General features: G+C 49.0%; 2 protein-coding genes across 2 annotated transcripts in view; one reads left to right on the top strand and one right to left on the bottom strand.

Annotated features, from left to right (window-relative positions):
* Nucleotides 1-3,184: 3,184 nt before the first annotated feature.
* On the bottom strand, nt 3,185-4,987 carry LOC121477179 (basic salivary proline-rich protein 2-like). The gene is made up of 3 exons (XM_041731405.1): nt 4,814-4,987; nt 4,207-4,581; nt 3,185-3,958 (listed from the first exon to the last, which is right to left on the bottom strand). Exons 1-3 carry the CDS (start codon nt 4,985-4,987, stop codon nt 3,185-3,187), a joined length of 1,323 nt encoding a protein of 440 aa, XP_041587339.1.
* EFNB2 (ephrin B2) overlaps nt 4,278-13,687 on the top strand; it is a 45,241-nt gene continuing 35,831 nt past the window's right edge. Inside the window, exon 1 of the mRNA XM_041731111.1 lies at nt 4,278-5,107. Coding sequence (XP_041587045.1) covers nt 4,986-5,107 — 122 coding nt within the window. The 5' untranslated portion in view covers nt 4,278-4,985. The remainder of the gene's footprint in view (nt 5,108-13,687) is intronic.

Genomic DNA, 13,687 nt, shown 5'->3' on the forward strand with positions numbered 1-13,687 from the left:
CAGGAGTTCCTGGTTGGGGATTATGTGTTGTGTGTGTAAGAATGTCAGTACAACTAAACCTGGCTTACAGGCATTTGAATGAAACAGGTTAGGTTGGTTCTTTTATGTTTGGATGATCATTGTTTTCTTCTCATTTCCAGGTTTATGGAAATGCAGTATGGGTTGAAAAACAGGTAGCAAGGAATTAACAAAGGAATACATAATGGGGTATCTTCTAAGAGGTGTTGGATGTACTATAAATATAAAGTGGGATACAGGGAACAAAAATGGTTTTTATGGCCCATTATCTGTTAATCTCCTTATGATGCTGTTAGCAGTATACCTTATATGTTCTTATAATAGCAGTATATCTGTATCACCAGTCCACACAGTGGCAATCCTGTTTAGGGAGGTTGAAGTATTAGTATTAATGAGTGGTAAAACCACAATTGCACAGCTGTTACCTATTTATCTCCACCAAACTACCTAAACCAATTTGGAGGGGAGATGGGAGTTTGGCTAGTCCTCTAAAACCTGTTGGTTTGTAAATAAGGAAATGAGACTCATGCCAAGTGCTTGAGATAGTTGGAGCCATAACTTTCTTTCCAGAGATGCTGCTTTTGCATTAATAATGCAGAAGTAACAATGGATTATAAAATAGAGATTTAAATTATTACTGTAGTGGAAAATGATATTCTAGTTTCATAAGAAATACTTCGTTAGAATCTATAAGGTCAGTTGTCACCAAACTTCCCCCAAAGGGAAAAATGTTCTTTTGACCAAGAGCCCAAAGTGGTAACTAATACTGTTCCTACCAAACTCATAAGTATAAGTAGATGCTAATTTAAATGTTTCAATGTGTAACCTGAATTTTAGAAGCAGAAAGATGTTGCAGGAGTGTACGGCAAAGGTTACGAAGAAAAGACTTACTCTTTTAAAAGGTCTTTTCCCTTTGAGGAATTTGAGCAGTAGCATTTGCAGGAGAATCCTGAAAACTTCAGTGATTTATGAAATAAATTGCATGCAATACCAGGAAACAGTAGTCTTACAGCTACGTAACTCATGGCTTGGACAACATATACCATGTATATCAAATTTCAGTAATTTTTCTGTAATGTTGCATTTAGATAAGGCTTTTGTTCTTTATTTTTACAGAAAAATTAGGTTAAAGATGTCTTTCAAAGTACATCTAAGAATTACTGCATTACTGTGCAAGGAACATATAAGAAATAACCATAAGGTCTAAAGACCAAAAGCATGCTTAGGAATTGAAAGGGGGAGGAGTATGACTTCAGTAAGGTGCATTTAGTAGGGCAAAATTGGTTGCCATCTTATTTTTTTAAACTGAAATTCACTACATTTGCTACCTCATTATACATTTATTCAAATTTATATTTCTACCAACTATTATCTGAAATTCCCCAAATTTTTATTAATCTGACTTTTAGAAATTTCCTTAATTTAGAAACAGTTGAAGTAACTTGCTCAGCTGAAATGAAATGAAACTCCATTATTTTAATGTGTGGTTAAAGATGTGCTGGTAAAATTATGAATTTTTAGAAATTACCACATTTCTCCTGATAATTTAGTCATAAAAATGAAGTCCAAATAACAAACACGTATTCAACTGATGTATAGGTTCGTTTTGGTTTGGCACACATTAAAATTTCAACTTTGTCTTGTACATGCTGACGTTAACAGTTTTTGCCTGGCATTATACCTGCAGTAGTAGACATAAATGGCTTGAGGTGATGCTTTTAATTACAGTTGCCCCTTGAATGTGGGTTTGAACTGTGTGGTTCCATTTCATATGGATTTTTTTTTTCAATAACTACAATATTGTAAATATTTTTAGATTTTCACAATTTCTTGAGCTTGCTTTAAGAATACAGATACACCTATAACAACAAAATATGTGTTGATTTTACATTATTGGTAAGAGTTCTGTAACAGACTTAGTTAAGTTTGGGGGGAGTCTGAAGTTACCGGTATTTGGACTGGAGTGGTTGGTGCTCCTTCCCTCTTTCCTTAGTTCACAGGTCAGGCAAACTGAAATTATCTAAACAATAGTGGAACATTTTATCATCTTGAAGTTGTTGCTGCTGTTTTTCACCAAGTTTTTACAGATAAATTAATCCTTATTTACTGGAAGTAAGCTGATGAATATTCACACTGTAGTTAATACAGTAGGAATCCTTGTGTAGGATTTTACTTTTTGATCAAATAGACACTTTGTTTAAAAAGAAGCAGTTTAAAAAAAAAAAAAGCAGTTTTTGCATGTACATTTACATTTTCCTCAAGGTAAAAAAGCTTTGGGTGTGTGAATATCTGACTTACTAAAAATGGAAGCCGAGTTATTTTCAGACAATGCAAATTTCCTTTATTTCCTCTAGCTTACTTAGAGGATGTAGGAGCTAAGAGGTCACAACTTAAACTTCACAAAGTAAGTTTGCTAAATATGAAACACGGTATTGAGATACTCCATTTTATTTCTTTTAAAACCTCATTAAGTTAGCTTTACATTAAATTTCAAACGAATTCCTTAAATGTTTTAGGCGTATTAAAAGCCACTCCTTTTTTTACCCTTGCGACAAAGTTCTGAATAATGCCACCTGCCCCCCTTCCTGGTGTTGTCCTGGGAATCTGTCCCTGACTTCAAACGGGTTTGCAATCTGAGCCTTTTAAAACAATTATTTCCTAAAAGTGGCCGCTTATTTTTAAACCAGCAATTAGGGAAAATGAAGTTGTTTTCTTCTCAAAGATTTACCTGGACTCGTATGAATGTATTGGGTACCTCCCGTGCCTCACTGTTTGTGAGCACAGCAAACCAGTCCTGCCAAATTGGTGGGGTGGGCTTAACAGTCGCGGTTGAAACGTGCATTAGCTTATGTTTAAGATTTCCACAACGGAATACTTAGCCATAAAAATCTTCAAACGTTCTACAGACAAGTTATCTAAATGAGATATTTTACCAAATATTAAGTTTAGCTAGGTAATTCAGCTAAAGAAATACACTTTGTAGGAATACTGTCTGGTTCAGTGCATTTGAACGTTAAATCCTGGAGGGCACAGGTTTGGTTTGGTGTGTTTTTCCCAAGCATGTTGTAGGTATACGACGTGCTTTATTTTTTTTTTTCAAACTGAACTGTGCAAACGTACAAACAGTTGCAGCAACTTGTTCCTGCCAGACGCTCTCCGCTGTCCGTCATCTCCGAAGGCTCTGCTCGGGACCTGGCGCGGGTGGGCTCCCGGCTCGGGTTGGGTCCCGGGTGGGCTCCCGCGGTGCCCTCCCGCGGTGCTCTGGGCGCAGGCGTGGCCGGCCGGCCGCTAGTGGGCGCTGTGGGTCCGCGGAAGCCGCCGTCGCGTGGCGCTCGTCCGAGGCGTCCTCTGGGCCGCACTTGCCGAGAAGCCAAGTGAAGAATTCCTGCCACCTCTGCCTTTGGGCGCTATTTGTCACCGTCGCCCCCAGACTCCCGGTCACCTTGGGGCTAGGGGCTGTGAGAGCGTGTCTCCGGGGCTTCTTAAGGAGGAGGCCAGGAGGCCCCGCGGCGGGCGCGGGGGTGCCGCCTTCCGGGAGGCGCGGGGGGCGGGGGCGGGCGCGGGCGCGGGGCCGGGACGCCTGCGCCCCAGTGTCGGCAGCCCCGCCAGAGCCTGGCATCCCTCGGCCCGCTGACTTCGGTCCGGGCCCCGCCGCCCTCAGGAGCCGAAATCCGGTGCCGAACACCTCGCTCCGAGGCCTGCTGGGCTGCGGGCAGCGCGGGGGTGCGCGTGCGGGCTGTGAGCCAGCCTCGCGGAGGGGACGCTGCTCGGAAAGGAGGACCCGCGGGGACGCCCGCCGCCTTCCGCTCCGCAGGGAAAGTTTCGCCCTCGACGGGGTCCCTCTGCCGAAGTCGGAGCGCTTGGCGGGCGGTGCAGGCGCGGGCCGGCGCGGGCGCGGGCGCAGCCGGCCCCGCGTGTCCCCGCTGCCCTTCCGGCCGTCCTGCACGGCACCCCCACCCACCCCGCTGCCGGAGGGGCGCCGGGGCCACGCGCTGGCCGCCGCCGCCGCCCCCGGCCCCGCCCCCGCCCCCGCCCCCACCCGCCTTCGGCGGCGGCCGGGACCGAGCTCCCCCCCGCGCCACCGCCCGGGGCCCGGGCCGGGGCCGGGGCCGGGGGCGGGGCTCACCTGTCAGCCGGCGCCCCGCCTCGCGGCGCCCAATGTCGGGCGGGGGCGGGTGACGGACGGGCCTGCCGCCCAACCGGCGTGCGGCTGCCCTGCGGCGGGCCAATGGGCGGCGCGGCACGGGGCGGGGCCCCGCGTTTATAGTGCTCTGACAGCGCGCCGGCCGCGCGGACTCTCCTCGGCGGGGACGGCGGCGCCGGCCGGAGCGAGCAGCCGCGCGCAGAGGGTCCCGGCGCCCTCCCCGCACACAAAGGCCCGCGCGCGTCCGGCGCCCGCGGCGGGGACCGAGCCCCCCCCGCCCGCTCCTCGGCTCGGGAGCCGCGAAGACCGAGGAGGCTCCCGCGCGCCTGGAGGCGCCCCTCGCCGCTCTGCGCCCCTCGCCCCGGGACATGGAACCGCGCCGACGCGGCGCCCGCGCGCTCGGGCCGCTGCCCGCCCCCCTGGATCTATAGTGCGCGGCGGTCCGCTCGGAGCGCAGCGCCCGCCGCCCGCGCGACGCGTCTCCCGGTCTTTGTGTCCCGGCCGCGCGCCCTCCCTGCCGCCCGCGCCCGCGCCCGGCACCCTGGAGTCGCACGGGAGCCTGCGGCCAGAGCTGCGTCCGGCGCGGCGCCCCGGAGCCCCGAGCCCGCCGCGCCGCCGCGCCCCGCGCGTGCGCCCCCGCCCCCGCCCCGCGCCCTGAGGCCCCGCGCCCGGAGGCCCCGCGCCCGGAGGGCCCCGGCCCCGACCCCGACCCCGGCGACGGCTGGAGCCGCTCGGCGCGCCCCGGAGCTGCGTGCGGTCCGCCCGTCGCCTGCGCGGAGGACTGGGGTCGCCCGGGGCGTGCGGAGCCGGGAGCGCCTCGGCCATGGCCGCGAGGAGGGACTCCGTGTGGAAGTACTGTTGGGGAGTTTTGATGGTTTTATGCAGAACTGCGATTTCCAGGTCGATAGTTCTGGAGCCCATCTATTGGAATTCCTCGAACTCCAAGTAAGTGGCGTCCGCGGCGCCCCTCGGCCCCCGCCTGGGCCCGTCGCGCCGGCCGGGGGGGAGGAAGGCCCGGGCCGCGGAGCCTCGGAGCCGGTTTCTGGAGCCCGGCCCCGGCCCCCGCCCCCGCCCCGGCCCCCGGCCCGGCCCGCACCCCGGCCCGCACCCCGGCCCGCACCCCGCCCCGGGTTCCCCGTCCCCCACCCTCGCCACGTTTTTCCTGGTGAAACTCTGCGCCCAGCTTTCCGGCCGGAGCGCGGGCTCTAAGCGGCGCCCTCTCCCGCCTTCCTTCCCCGCGAGCTCTGGGCGCTTAATTAAAAGCCCCTGGCGGCCCGGGTGTCCTGTCGGGGAGTGTCCGGGGGCGATTCCCTCCCTCCCTCCCTCCCTCCCTTTCGAGGACGGAGAACGGGGCCACGAGCGGGGCCGGCGGCGGGGAGGCGCGGGGCTGCGCTCTCGAGGGGCGCCCGAGCGCGGCCCGACCCGCAGGCGGCCGGGGGGGGGGGGGAGCCCGGGGCCGCGGCCGCCCTCGGCGCCCCAGTGTGCGCGGGGAGCCCGCCGGCCCCGCCGGAGACCTCGGGCGGGGACACGGGCCTTGGGGTGCCCCGGAGAGCGCTCTGCACGTCGGCCTCTCTCTTCGACCCGGTGGCGCTGAACTCCGTGCGGCCCAGATGGTTCATTGGATTCTGAGCGCGGCTTTTGCAGAAGCTTACGGCCCGCCCGGGCCGCGCAACCACTGGAGCCTGGCGTCTGGGGAGCCTGGGCGGGAGTGGGAGCCTTGGGTCTGACTCGCGCCTATAGACAGGGTAGCCGGGGACAGCCAGGTCTGTGGAGAGCAACTCTCGGCGTGAGCTACCCAGACAATACGTGGGGACATTTAGGAAAGGCGATTCATCCTTAAGTGTGTACGGCCGTCGCTTCTATTTAGTTACCTGTGCATTCAGTTTTGCATCTTGGCTCCTTGTTGGAATACAGTTTTAGCCAGGTCCAAAAATATTTTACGGACTCGTGGAATTTTAGACTTGAGAGACTTGGAAAAAGTGTGCAGGCATTGGCTGGCTCCTCGAGTAAGCGTTGGAGATCAGAAGGAAAATCAGTGGCCTAATTTTAGAGGGCAAGTAAGTTGGCCATGGATTTAGTAGCAAAGAGACGGGGAATTGATTTACAAGTCAAATGTTAATTAAAGACTTATATCCATCCTTTAAAAAGTTGTAAATTTCAAATTCACCAACATGCTTTACGGAGAATTCCCTGTGCTAGGGGCAAGACACGTCCCAGTCTTGAATCGGATTAAATGCAGCCTTAGCATGATGCTGGACGGTACTTTCCACCACCGCTCAGATTTGAAAGTTACTTAATGCGACCTCCTTCCGTGCAGCCCGGTTTCGCACGGACTAGCCTTTTTCCTTGGTGTAAGATCTGTATTTGCCGAAAAAGTAGTTGCAGTGACATCGTTAACGCCGACGCGGAATTGTGAGGCACCAGCTGGTGCGGGGAAGCGCGGGGCTTGGACCTGCGCGCAGCAGCCCACGTCCGGGCTCCGGGGCTCCGGGACTCCGGGGCTCCGGCTCCCGGGCTCCCGGGCTCCGGGGCTGGCGGGCCTGCGAGGGGCCAGCCAGTGTTCGCTTTGCGCCTACAGAGGTCACTCTTCCACGCGCAATGCTCGCGGCGCCCGCTCTCACCTCTTCCCGCCGGCCGTCTGCTCCGCTCCACTTTACACTTTCGCTGACGGATTGTTTAGGGAGCCTGATTCCCTGCCCCCACCCCTTCCGCCAGGATTTAATATTTACATTTAAATCTTGTTTGAAGAAATTCCCATTAACCCGTCCATTGCACAACTCAGTATATGCATCTCTGTGTTAACTACTTACTACTAGGTGTGTAATCAGGAGGAAGATTAGAAATACCCACTTGGAAGAAGAGGTAGAGCCGTAACTGTTCCCACCACGTTAGTATCTTCTTTTCCTAATGCATTTGTGGTGTGTGTGTGGGGGGGGCGGGTCGGGGGGAGAGTGATGTTTTACTTGCCATCCTGATGATCAGGATTCCTCCGTTTTTCTGTGTGGCGGCCCCAGATTTGAAGACCTGCTGGAGGCCTGCATTTTGGAGACGCCTGCCTCCCTGCACTGATGAGGTTTCTGTTGCTGTGATTGCTCTGGTCCTCAAGAGTAGAATTTCTTTTAAAATTCTCATGATAATGACTTGCGCGGAGGACTGGATAATTTGTCCCTGGAAAAGGTCTACTTAAGAAAGTATGCAGCTGAATGCTAGCTTGAGAGATCAGAAAGATTTCTTCCTGGAGGAGTGATATGAAAGAGCCTTTTCTAAGTTGGAGAATGAATAAAAACCCCTAGTGCCAAGGGGTTGCTTTATTTGGGGAAGTTGCATATTTATTTCCAGGGAAAAGTTGCAGTCCGTGAATACGATGTGGCACGAGGGTGATCAGAGGCAATTGAGGTTTCACACCAGTTCATAGGAACTGTGGAACAATTCATTTGTAATGAAGCAGCCATCAGTAATTAGATTTGTTTCATTCAGAGGTCAGCTTTTTTAGCAGGTGGTCGATGTAGGGAACAGGAGCAGATGTTTGGATGCAGCGTCCAGAAAATCCTTTGTAAATTCACCGTCTCCATAACTACTTTAATCACACTGTCTGCTGCTCCCATCCCAGAGAGTTGATGCAGCAATCAAAAGAAGTTCTGTGTGCTGAAACATTAGCAACTACCCTATGAGGTGGATTACTCATATCGCGTCCACAGGCTCCGGTGGTGTTGCCTCAGTTGTAGTCCTAGGTTGCCGAAGCTGTTTTCTTTTTTATTCCCCCCCCCCCCGCCCCACTTTTCAACTCAGTAGAGAATAGCAAAGCCTGGCTTTCATTTCCAATTAACATTTCAGTAGAACAATTTTTCCAAGCATGATGAATAGTTGCCCCTTCTAAAGAAAAAAATCCATTTTCGAGTGAGCAAGGCTGTATTCGTATGATGCTCTACAACGAATTGCACTGACTTTGCTGGAAATTTCAATGGAGCGTTAATTTCTTCTGTCTGGGGGTACTGTTCCCTGTACACCATATACTAGTTAGTTAACAAAGCGTTTTTGCTTTTCCCATGTCATTTTTTCCCTGCATAATACGGAATTCCTGATATTGATTGACTTGATACAAAAGAATGGCTGGATAATATCCAGATAACCTATAATACGTGGGCCCCACCACAGCTAGGCTCTGAATAAATACGGACCTGTCAGAGATTGATAAAATAAACTACAATGGATAGTGCTGTTTAAACAGCCCATTCAACACCATATATAAGCCAGCCTGCCTTCCATTGTGTCTGAAATTCTTATTTTTGTAGGTAAACAAATGCACATTCAACACTGATTGAATAGCCCCTTGAACTATGCTCCACAGTTTGCGTTTGGGTTAATCTTGTCGGTTTTAATATAGAGAGAAAAAAGCACAAAGCACCAGGGGTGGAATTGTTACTGCTTTCCCATCCACATTCCTCACATTTTGTCAGGATGATAAACTAGAGGTAATGGACTGTCGTTGTTTCAGAGGACAACCGAGCCAGGGAGAGCACAAAGACGGAGCTAAAGCGATATCTCACAACAGGCTTGTTCGCCCTCTTTTCAGGCGAGAAGAGAATTTATTTGGGAATCGTGTGTCTAGGGACTGCACTTTTTAACCTCGGCAATTACAGCTTCAAGCCTCAGGAACGGGAGCTGGAGGTTAAGATGATTTGTTAAGTACTTGGTTCTAAATCTTTCACAAAGCATAGCTGTTGACACTTGTCCTACAGACGTAAAGAAATGCAAATGACTGCAAATTTTGAACCGTTTCTGGCTGGTGTCTAGGCCAAAGTGTGTTAGGACAGGTGAATTAGCCATCATCCCCAGACCATCTAAAGAGTACAGACTGGAATGGTTTCTCCATATGGAGTTAGCTTGAAGAATAATCAGTATATTTTGATTACTTATTGCAAAACCTCTTGTCAGTAAAGTTACTGAGAGAGATCCTTTGGTTGGTGGATCAGTGTGGTGATTATGCTCAGAGGGACGTTGCAGTCGGAGCAACTAAATCCTTGCTACCTTTGCTTTCCACCAACTTGGTCGGGGGTGGGGTGGGGGGGTGGCTCCCAGGAGGTTGAGTGTGGCATCTACCGTACTGTGATGTTTCCCAGAGCGTGTGCCTGATGGGAGACGGTCTGAGATCCCAGCATGACTGCAGTGATGCGTCATAGGAATGGGAGTGGCAGAGAAAGGAAATACGGAGTGTAGACCCTCAACGAAAGGGACATAATTTTTCCTGTAGGGAGGGTTATTCCTTGAACATTTTATGAAAACTTTATTCTTAAACTGTTCCACCACAAAGTAGACACAAAGCGGGGCTCTTGTAAGAAAAAAATAATGATGAAAATGGTACTCCTGTCTGCCTAATCTCTGCTTTCCTTAGCTGCTGACATAAAGAGCCTGTTTTTCAGGTCACTTATCATACATCTACATAGATTTGCTTATGAGCTCAGCTTTTGTGTAGCGGAGGAGAGCTCTAAATGGGAGTGTTCAACTGTTTAAAATATTTTGATTAAAATATGCAGAACCCATAGAACTATAAGCTTCTGGCCAGGAATTAGCTCTTTCAGAGAAGAGCTCCCCCCCCCCCCCACACACACACACTACCCTTTTTTTTTTTTTTTTTTAAGGGGTGGGATTAGCATGAGGCTGGGACAGGGTAGAAGAAAAGGAAAGAAGGGAGGATGGCGAATGGGACAGTGTTCGAACAGCTTGGAAAAACTCCTGTGGCTTCATTGTCTCTGCAAAACCAAAGAATACAAAGACATAAGCAACTCAGCCCTTCTCCCATGATGGAAAACGTAAACCATTGACATGGCCCCCTGTTTAACTTGTTTAATTCTTGTTTTAAATTCAGGGCTACGCCAGCCGTGTGAACTCTGAAGATTTCCTTAGTAATCCATTTTGTAGTTCCGAATCAAAAACAAAGTGAAAGGGTCTGACACAATTTGCTTTTATTTTTAGGCAAATCAACCCTGGTCATAGTTAATAAGGGGATTACAACCCAGACTACGTCTTTACAGATGTAATGTAAATCAAGGGCAGAGTATAAAGAAACTGATCCCTTTTGATTGAAGTATGGTAAAAAGGCATAGAGAAACTTGCACCAGTAATCTGATTGTATGGCAATAAAACCACCATTTTCTGTCTTTCAGATAAAAATAATGCGGTAAATCCATGCAGTTCATAAGATGGAAAGGCAGATAAAGGGGGGAAGCCATGGCAACATATAGATTAGCTTGATGTTGGAAATGACACGTCTCTGAAAAGGGGGTAGGAGCGAAGGCCCTTGCTCCGGGCTTTTGGCTATTATGTGAGAACCACACAGACTTGGAAACTCGGATTAGAAAGTATGAAAGCCCTACTTGTGGCCCAGGATGGTTCAAGCGGGAAAGAAAAGCTGCTCAGTTCTTGCTCATTGGTGGCGGATAATATGGCAAAGGTGGATTTCATTGGCTGCCTTTTTTTAGAGGTTGAGATATGGGGGCTGATTAAAACTTCAGATCACTGTGGTTGTTAAGGCCTGCAAGATTTTCCTTTTTAACTCCTGGCCTGACAGCGACAACCATTCTGTAGGATTAACTGCACTTGGCGGTCCTCGCCTTAATCTCTTTGGGTTTTGGGCAGGGCCATGCTGGGAAGGTAGGGCTGGAGCTACATGCAAAGAGAGAGAGAAAGAGACCTTTGGCTGGTAGTCATGCTTCAGACCCAGCACTCTCATCGCGTGGGAGAAGCAAAGCTGAATGTTACCTGTCCTCTCACCAGAGAGCTCTTCTGCGAGGATTGTCCTTCCCACCCTGCAAAAGAATGTATACTAAAATAAATAAAGTTGAGGGGGAGATTTTGTTCTTCCAATCAGCAGTAATGCAGTATGACCAAATCAATGGGCTCTCTTTAGATAATACGTTACTCATAAATGTGAGTCTTAACTTTTGAGTGGGATGGGTTGGGTGCTTGTCACGTAAAGACAGGATTGTGGAAGGTAAGCACTGCCCGGCCTCCGCTTTAAAAAAAAAAAAAAAAAAAGGCAAAAAAAGAATTACTGTGCCCTTCAATCTTACTGATTAGCCTCCTGTCTTCCAACAACCTTTCGAATAAACTAGACTTGTTTGTGCCTTCCACGTTTTCCATTTTAGTCATCAAGCAAAACAAGCCATCGAAACCCGATTGGGTTACATGTGGAGTGACATCCGCCATCAGGTCAAGCCAGAAAGGAAATATGTGCTCTATTGCCTCCTATTTGGCATTTTAAAAAAAGTCTCAGCGTTTCTTTAGGAGAGCCTGGAAACTCTTTTAAGACATTGACAACACTGAACGCTACAAACACCCCCAGGATCTTTCTTGATAGAGTAGACCATGGGAGTTCCATGCTGTTCTCTTTACAGTGACTTGGGGCCTTTCTAGACTAACTTGTTCAGTGAGTGAGATCTTCACCAAAACCTCAATATTCTCCTGCAGACTCGTTGGTTTGATTTGGTTCCTAATACTGTAGACTTGCTGACTGGACCCTCTGGTGCTAGGACTTAGCGCCTTTGTTGCCTGCTTTTCTGCTCGTTACTATGTAGCTTTCATAGATCCAAAAACACTTAAAAATTATTGCACATGCACTAGCCACATCCAGTGCCTGCGACGTTACCTTCCTTCTGAGTCTGATTCAGTAATCTGTATCAAAAGATCCATAGCACTGATCTAGATTCACCAAAGAGAAGGGACACCCCCTAATTTACAAGCTGGTCACATCCAAGCACCTTGCTTTCTACATTTGACAATGATTGCTAATGGCCCATTCAGCTAAAGTATTTGCTTGTTAACAGGGAACAGAGCATGATAAATGTCCAGCAAGCTTGCGGCCTCCTTCAGCTTTTCAAATGCAGACTGGTGCATATTTATGGCAGGCAAATGACAAAAGAAGAAGCTGAATTGGCCTGGCCTCCCGCTTTCTACTAGGAACGGGGTTAAAGTGATTAGAGAAAGAAGCAGGGGAGCTCTGCCTCCTGTTTACAGCCATCCTGCAGCATTCAGCTTCTCGTTCTACCTGCGGAAACGTACTGCAGAAGTGCTGGAGATAAGGATGGTTGGATCTGGGGCACCAGTGGAAAAAGTAGATGATCGGCGGTGAAGTGTTCTCCATGTACGCTGGATGCTGGGTGAACCTATTTCTCTTGTGCCCTCAGAGAATCAGTAGTGGCTCTTTCTCTTACTTTTCCTATATAAATTCAAACATGTAATTCTAGTTCACAGCATTTTGTGGCTGGTGAGTCCATACTTGCTGATTAAAACACACTCGGACACACAGGCACACAGCCCAAAACAAAACATAGTAGGAGAACGCTGCATTAAAGAAAAGTTGTTTCTGCCTTTGGTAGTTCTCTACACAGAATATGAAGGAAAAGGGATTTTAGTGCAGTATTCATAGTTTGCTGTTTTGTTTCTCTAAACGCATGGATAAGTAAAGGTTTAACAACTTAGACGTGGGCAGACATTCACGATGCTTGAGATGAACCATTGGTGATCTGCTTTGCTTTGAAAACTTTGTTTTCTTCAGTACTATAGATTCTTCATATTTCCTGTATAAAGTGATTAAACAATCCAGTATATTTTCTCAATTTAAATTCAGCTGCATCCTTTGATTACAGTCCTGGTTATATAGGTCTTCCAATACTTGGCTGGGCAAGTCCCTATTGCCTCGAAGGCATTACCCTGTGCTTTTTATGTACTGATTCCTTCCATATCACCCCAGAATAATTATGAGTGCTACTCTCGTCTTTGAAACCAGGAGAGTCAATGTGTTTGTATTGGAGGAATGTGATTACGGATGGTCCTAAGGCTTGGTTTCTTTGGGAGTTTGGGGCATGTGCGTGAGGTGCAGTGCCCTACTGTGTGTGTGTGTGTGTGTGTGTGTGTGAGGTACAACACCCACTGTCTGCCCACTGTCCTGATGTTCCCCAGCCACACTCCCTGCAGGATACCTAACCTCTTGAGACCTATCAGTGTCTCAAGTGTGCCTTTTCCTCTCCAGCATCTCTCCAGCCTCCTCTGTTTCAGCTGAGGACCTGAGGCACAGCATGATGAAGTGCTTCTGAATCTTGGTTCTTGCTCTTCCTGTGAGCTAAGCTGGTTCACTGTAGCCTGACAACATTGGCCTGAACCAGAACTGTCGTATGAGTGGGCCTGGGACAATCATATTCAGGGCCAGCTCAGAATGTATCTTCCTGCCAAACAAGTTAGAAAGTGCCAGTTTTCACATAACCAGGACAAAAGTTGGGGTACATTTTAGATGAAAATAAGCTCTTGTAAGCCACATGTCCCCTCTTGTCTGGTGAAAATGAATCTTCATTATAATGGACTGTCTAATAAAGTTTACAGATTCCCCTAGATAAGTGCCCTCTTTATGACATAGATCAAACATAATTTCTTTAAATCTTTTTTCTGTAATCCCCCAGCACTTTAGTTAAATACCTAGAGTATAGAAAGAACATTATACACTGCACCGTCATGATTCATATGCAAGGCTTA

Source organism: Vulpes lagopus, chromosome 16 (genome assembly GCF_018345385.1).
Source record: "Vulpes lagopus strain Blue_001 chromosome 16, ASM1834538v1, whole genome shotgun sequence".
Lineage (NCBI taxonomy): Eukaryota > Metazoa > Chordata > Mammalia > Carnivora > Canidae > Vulpes > Vulpes lagopus.

Excerpts from the sequence above, each read along its gene's own strand:
- LOC121477179 (XM_041731405.1), bottom strand. The coding sequence starts at position 4,987 with ATGGCCGAGGCGCTCCCGGCTCCGCACGCCCCGGGCGACCCCAGTCCT. Across the intron at positions 4,582-4,813 it reads CGGGCGCGGGGCCTCAGGGC|GGGGGCGGGCAGCGGCCCGA; the intron begins GCGGGGCGGGGG and ends CTATAGATCCAG. Across the intron at positions 3,959-4,206 it reads GCACGCCGGTTGGGCGGCAG|GACGGCCGGAAGGGCAGCGG; the intron begins GCCCGTCCGTCA and ends GGTGCCGTGCAG.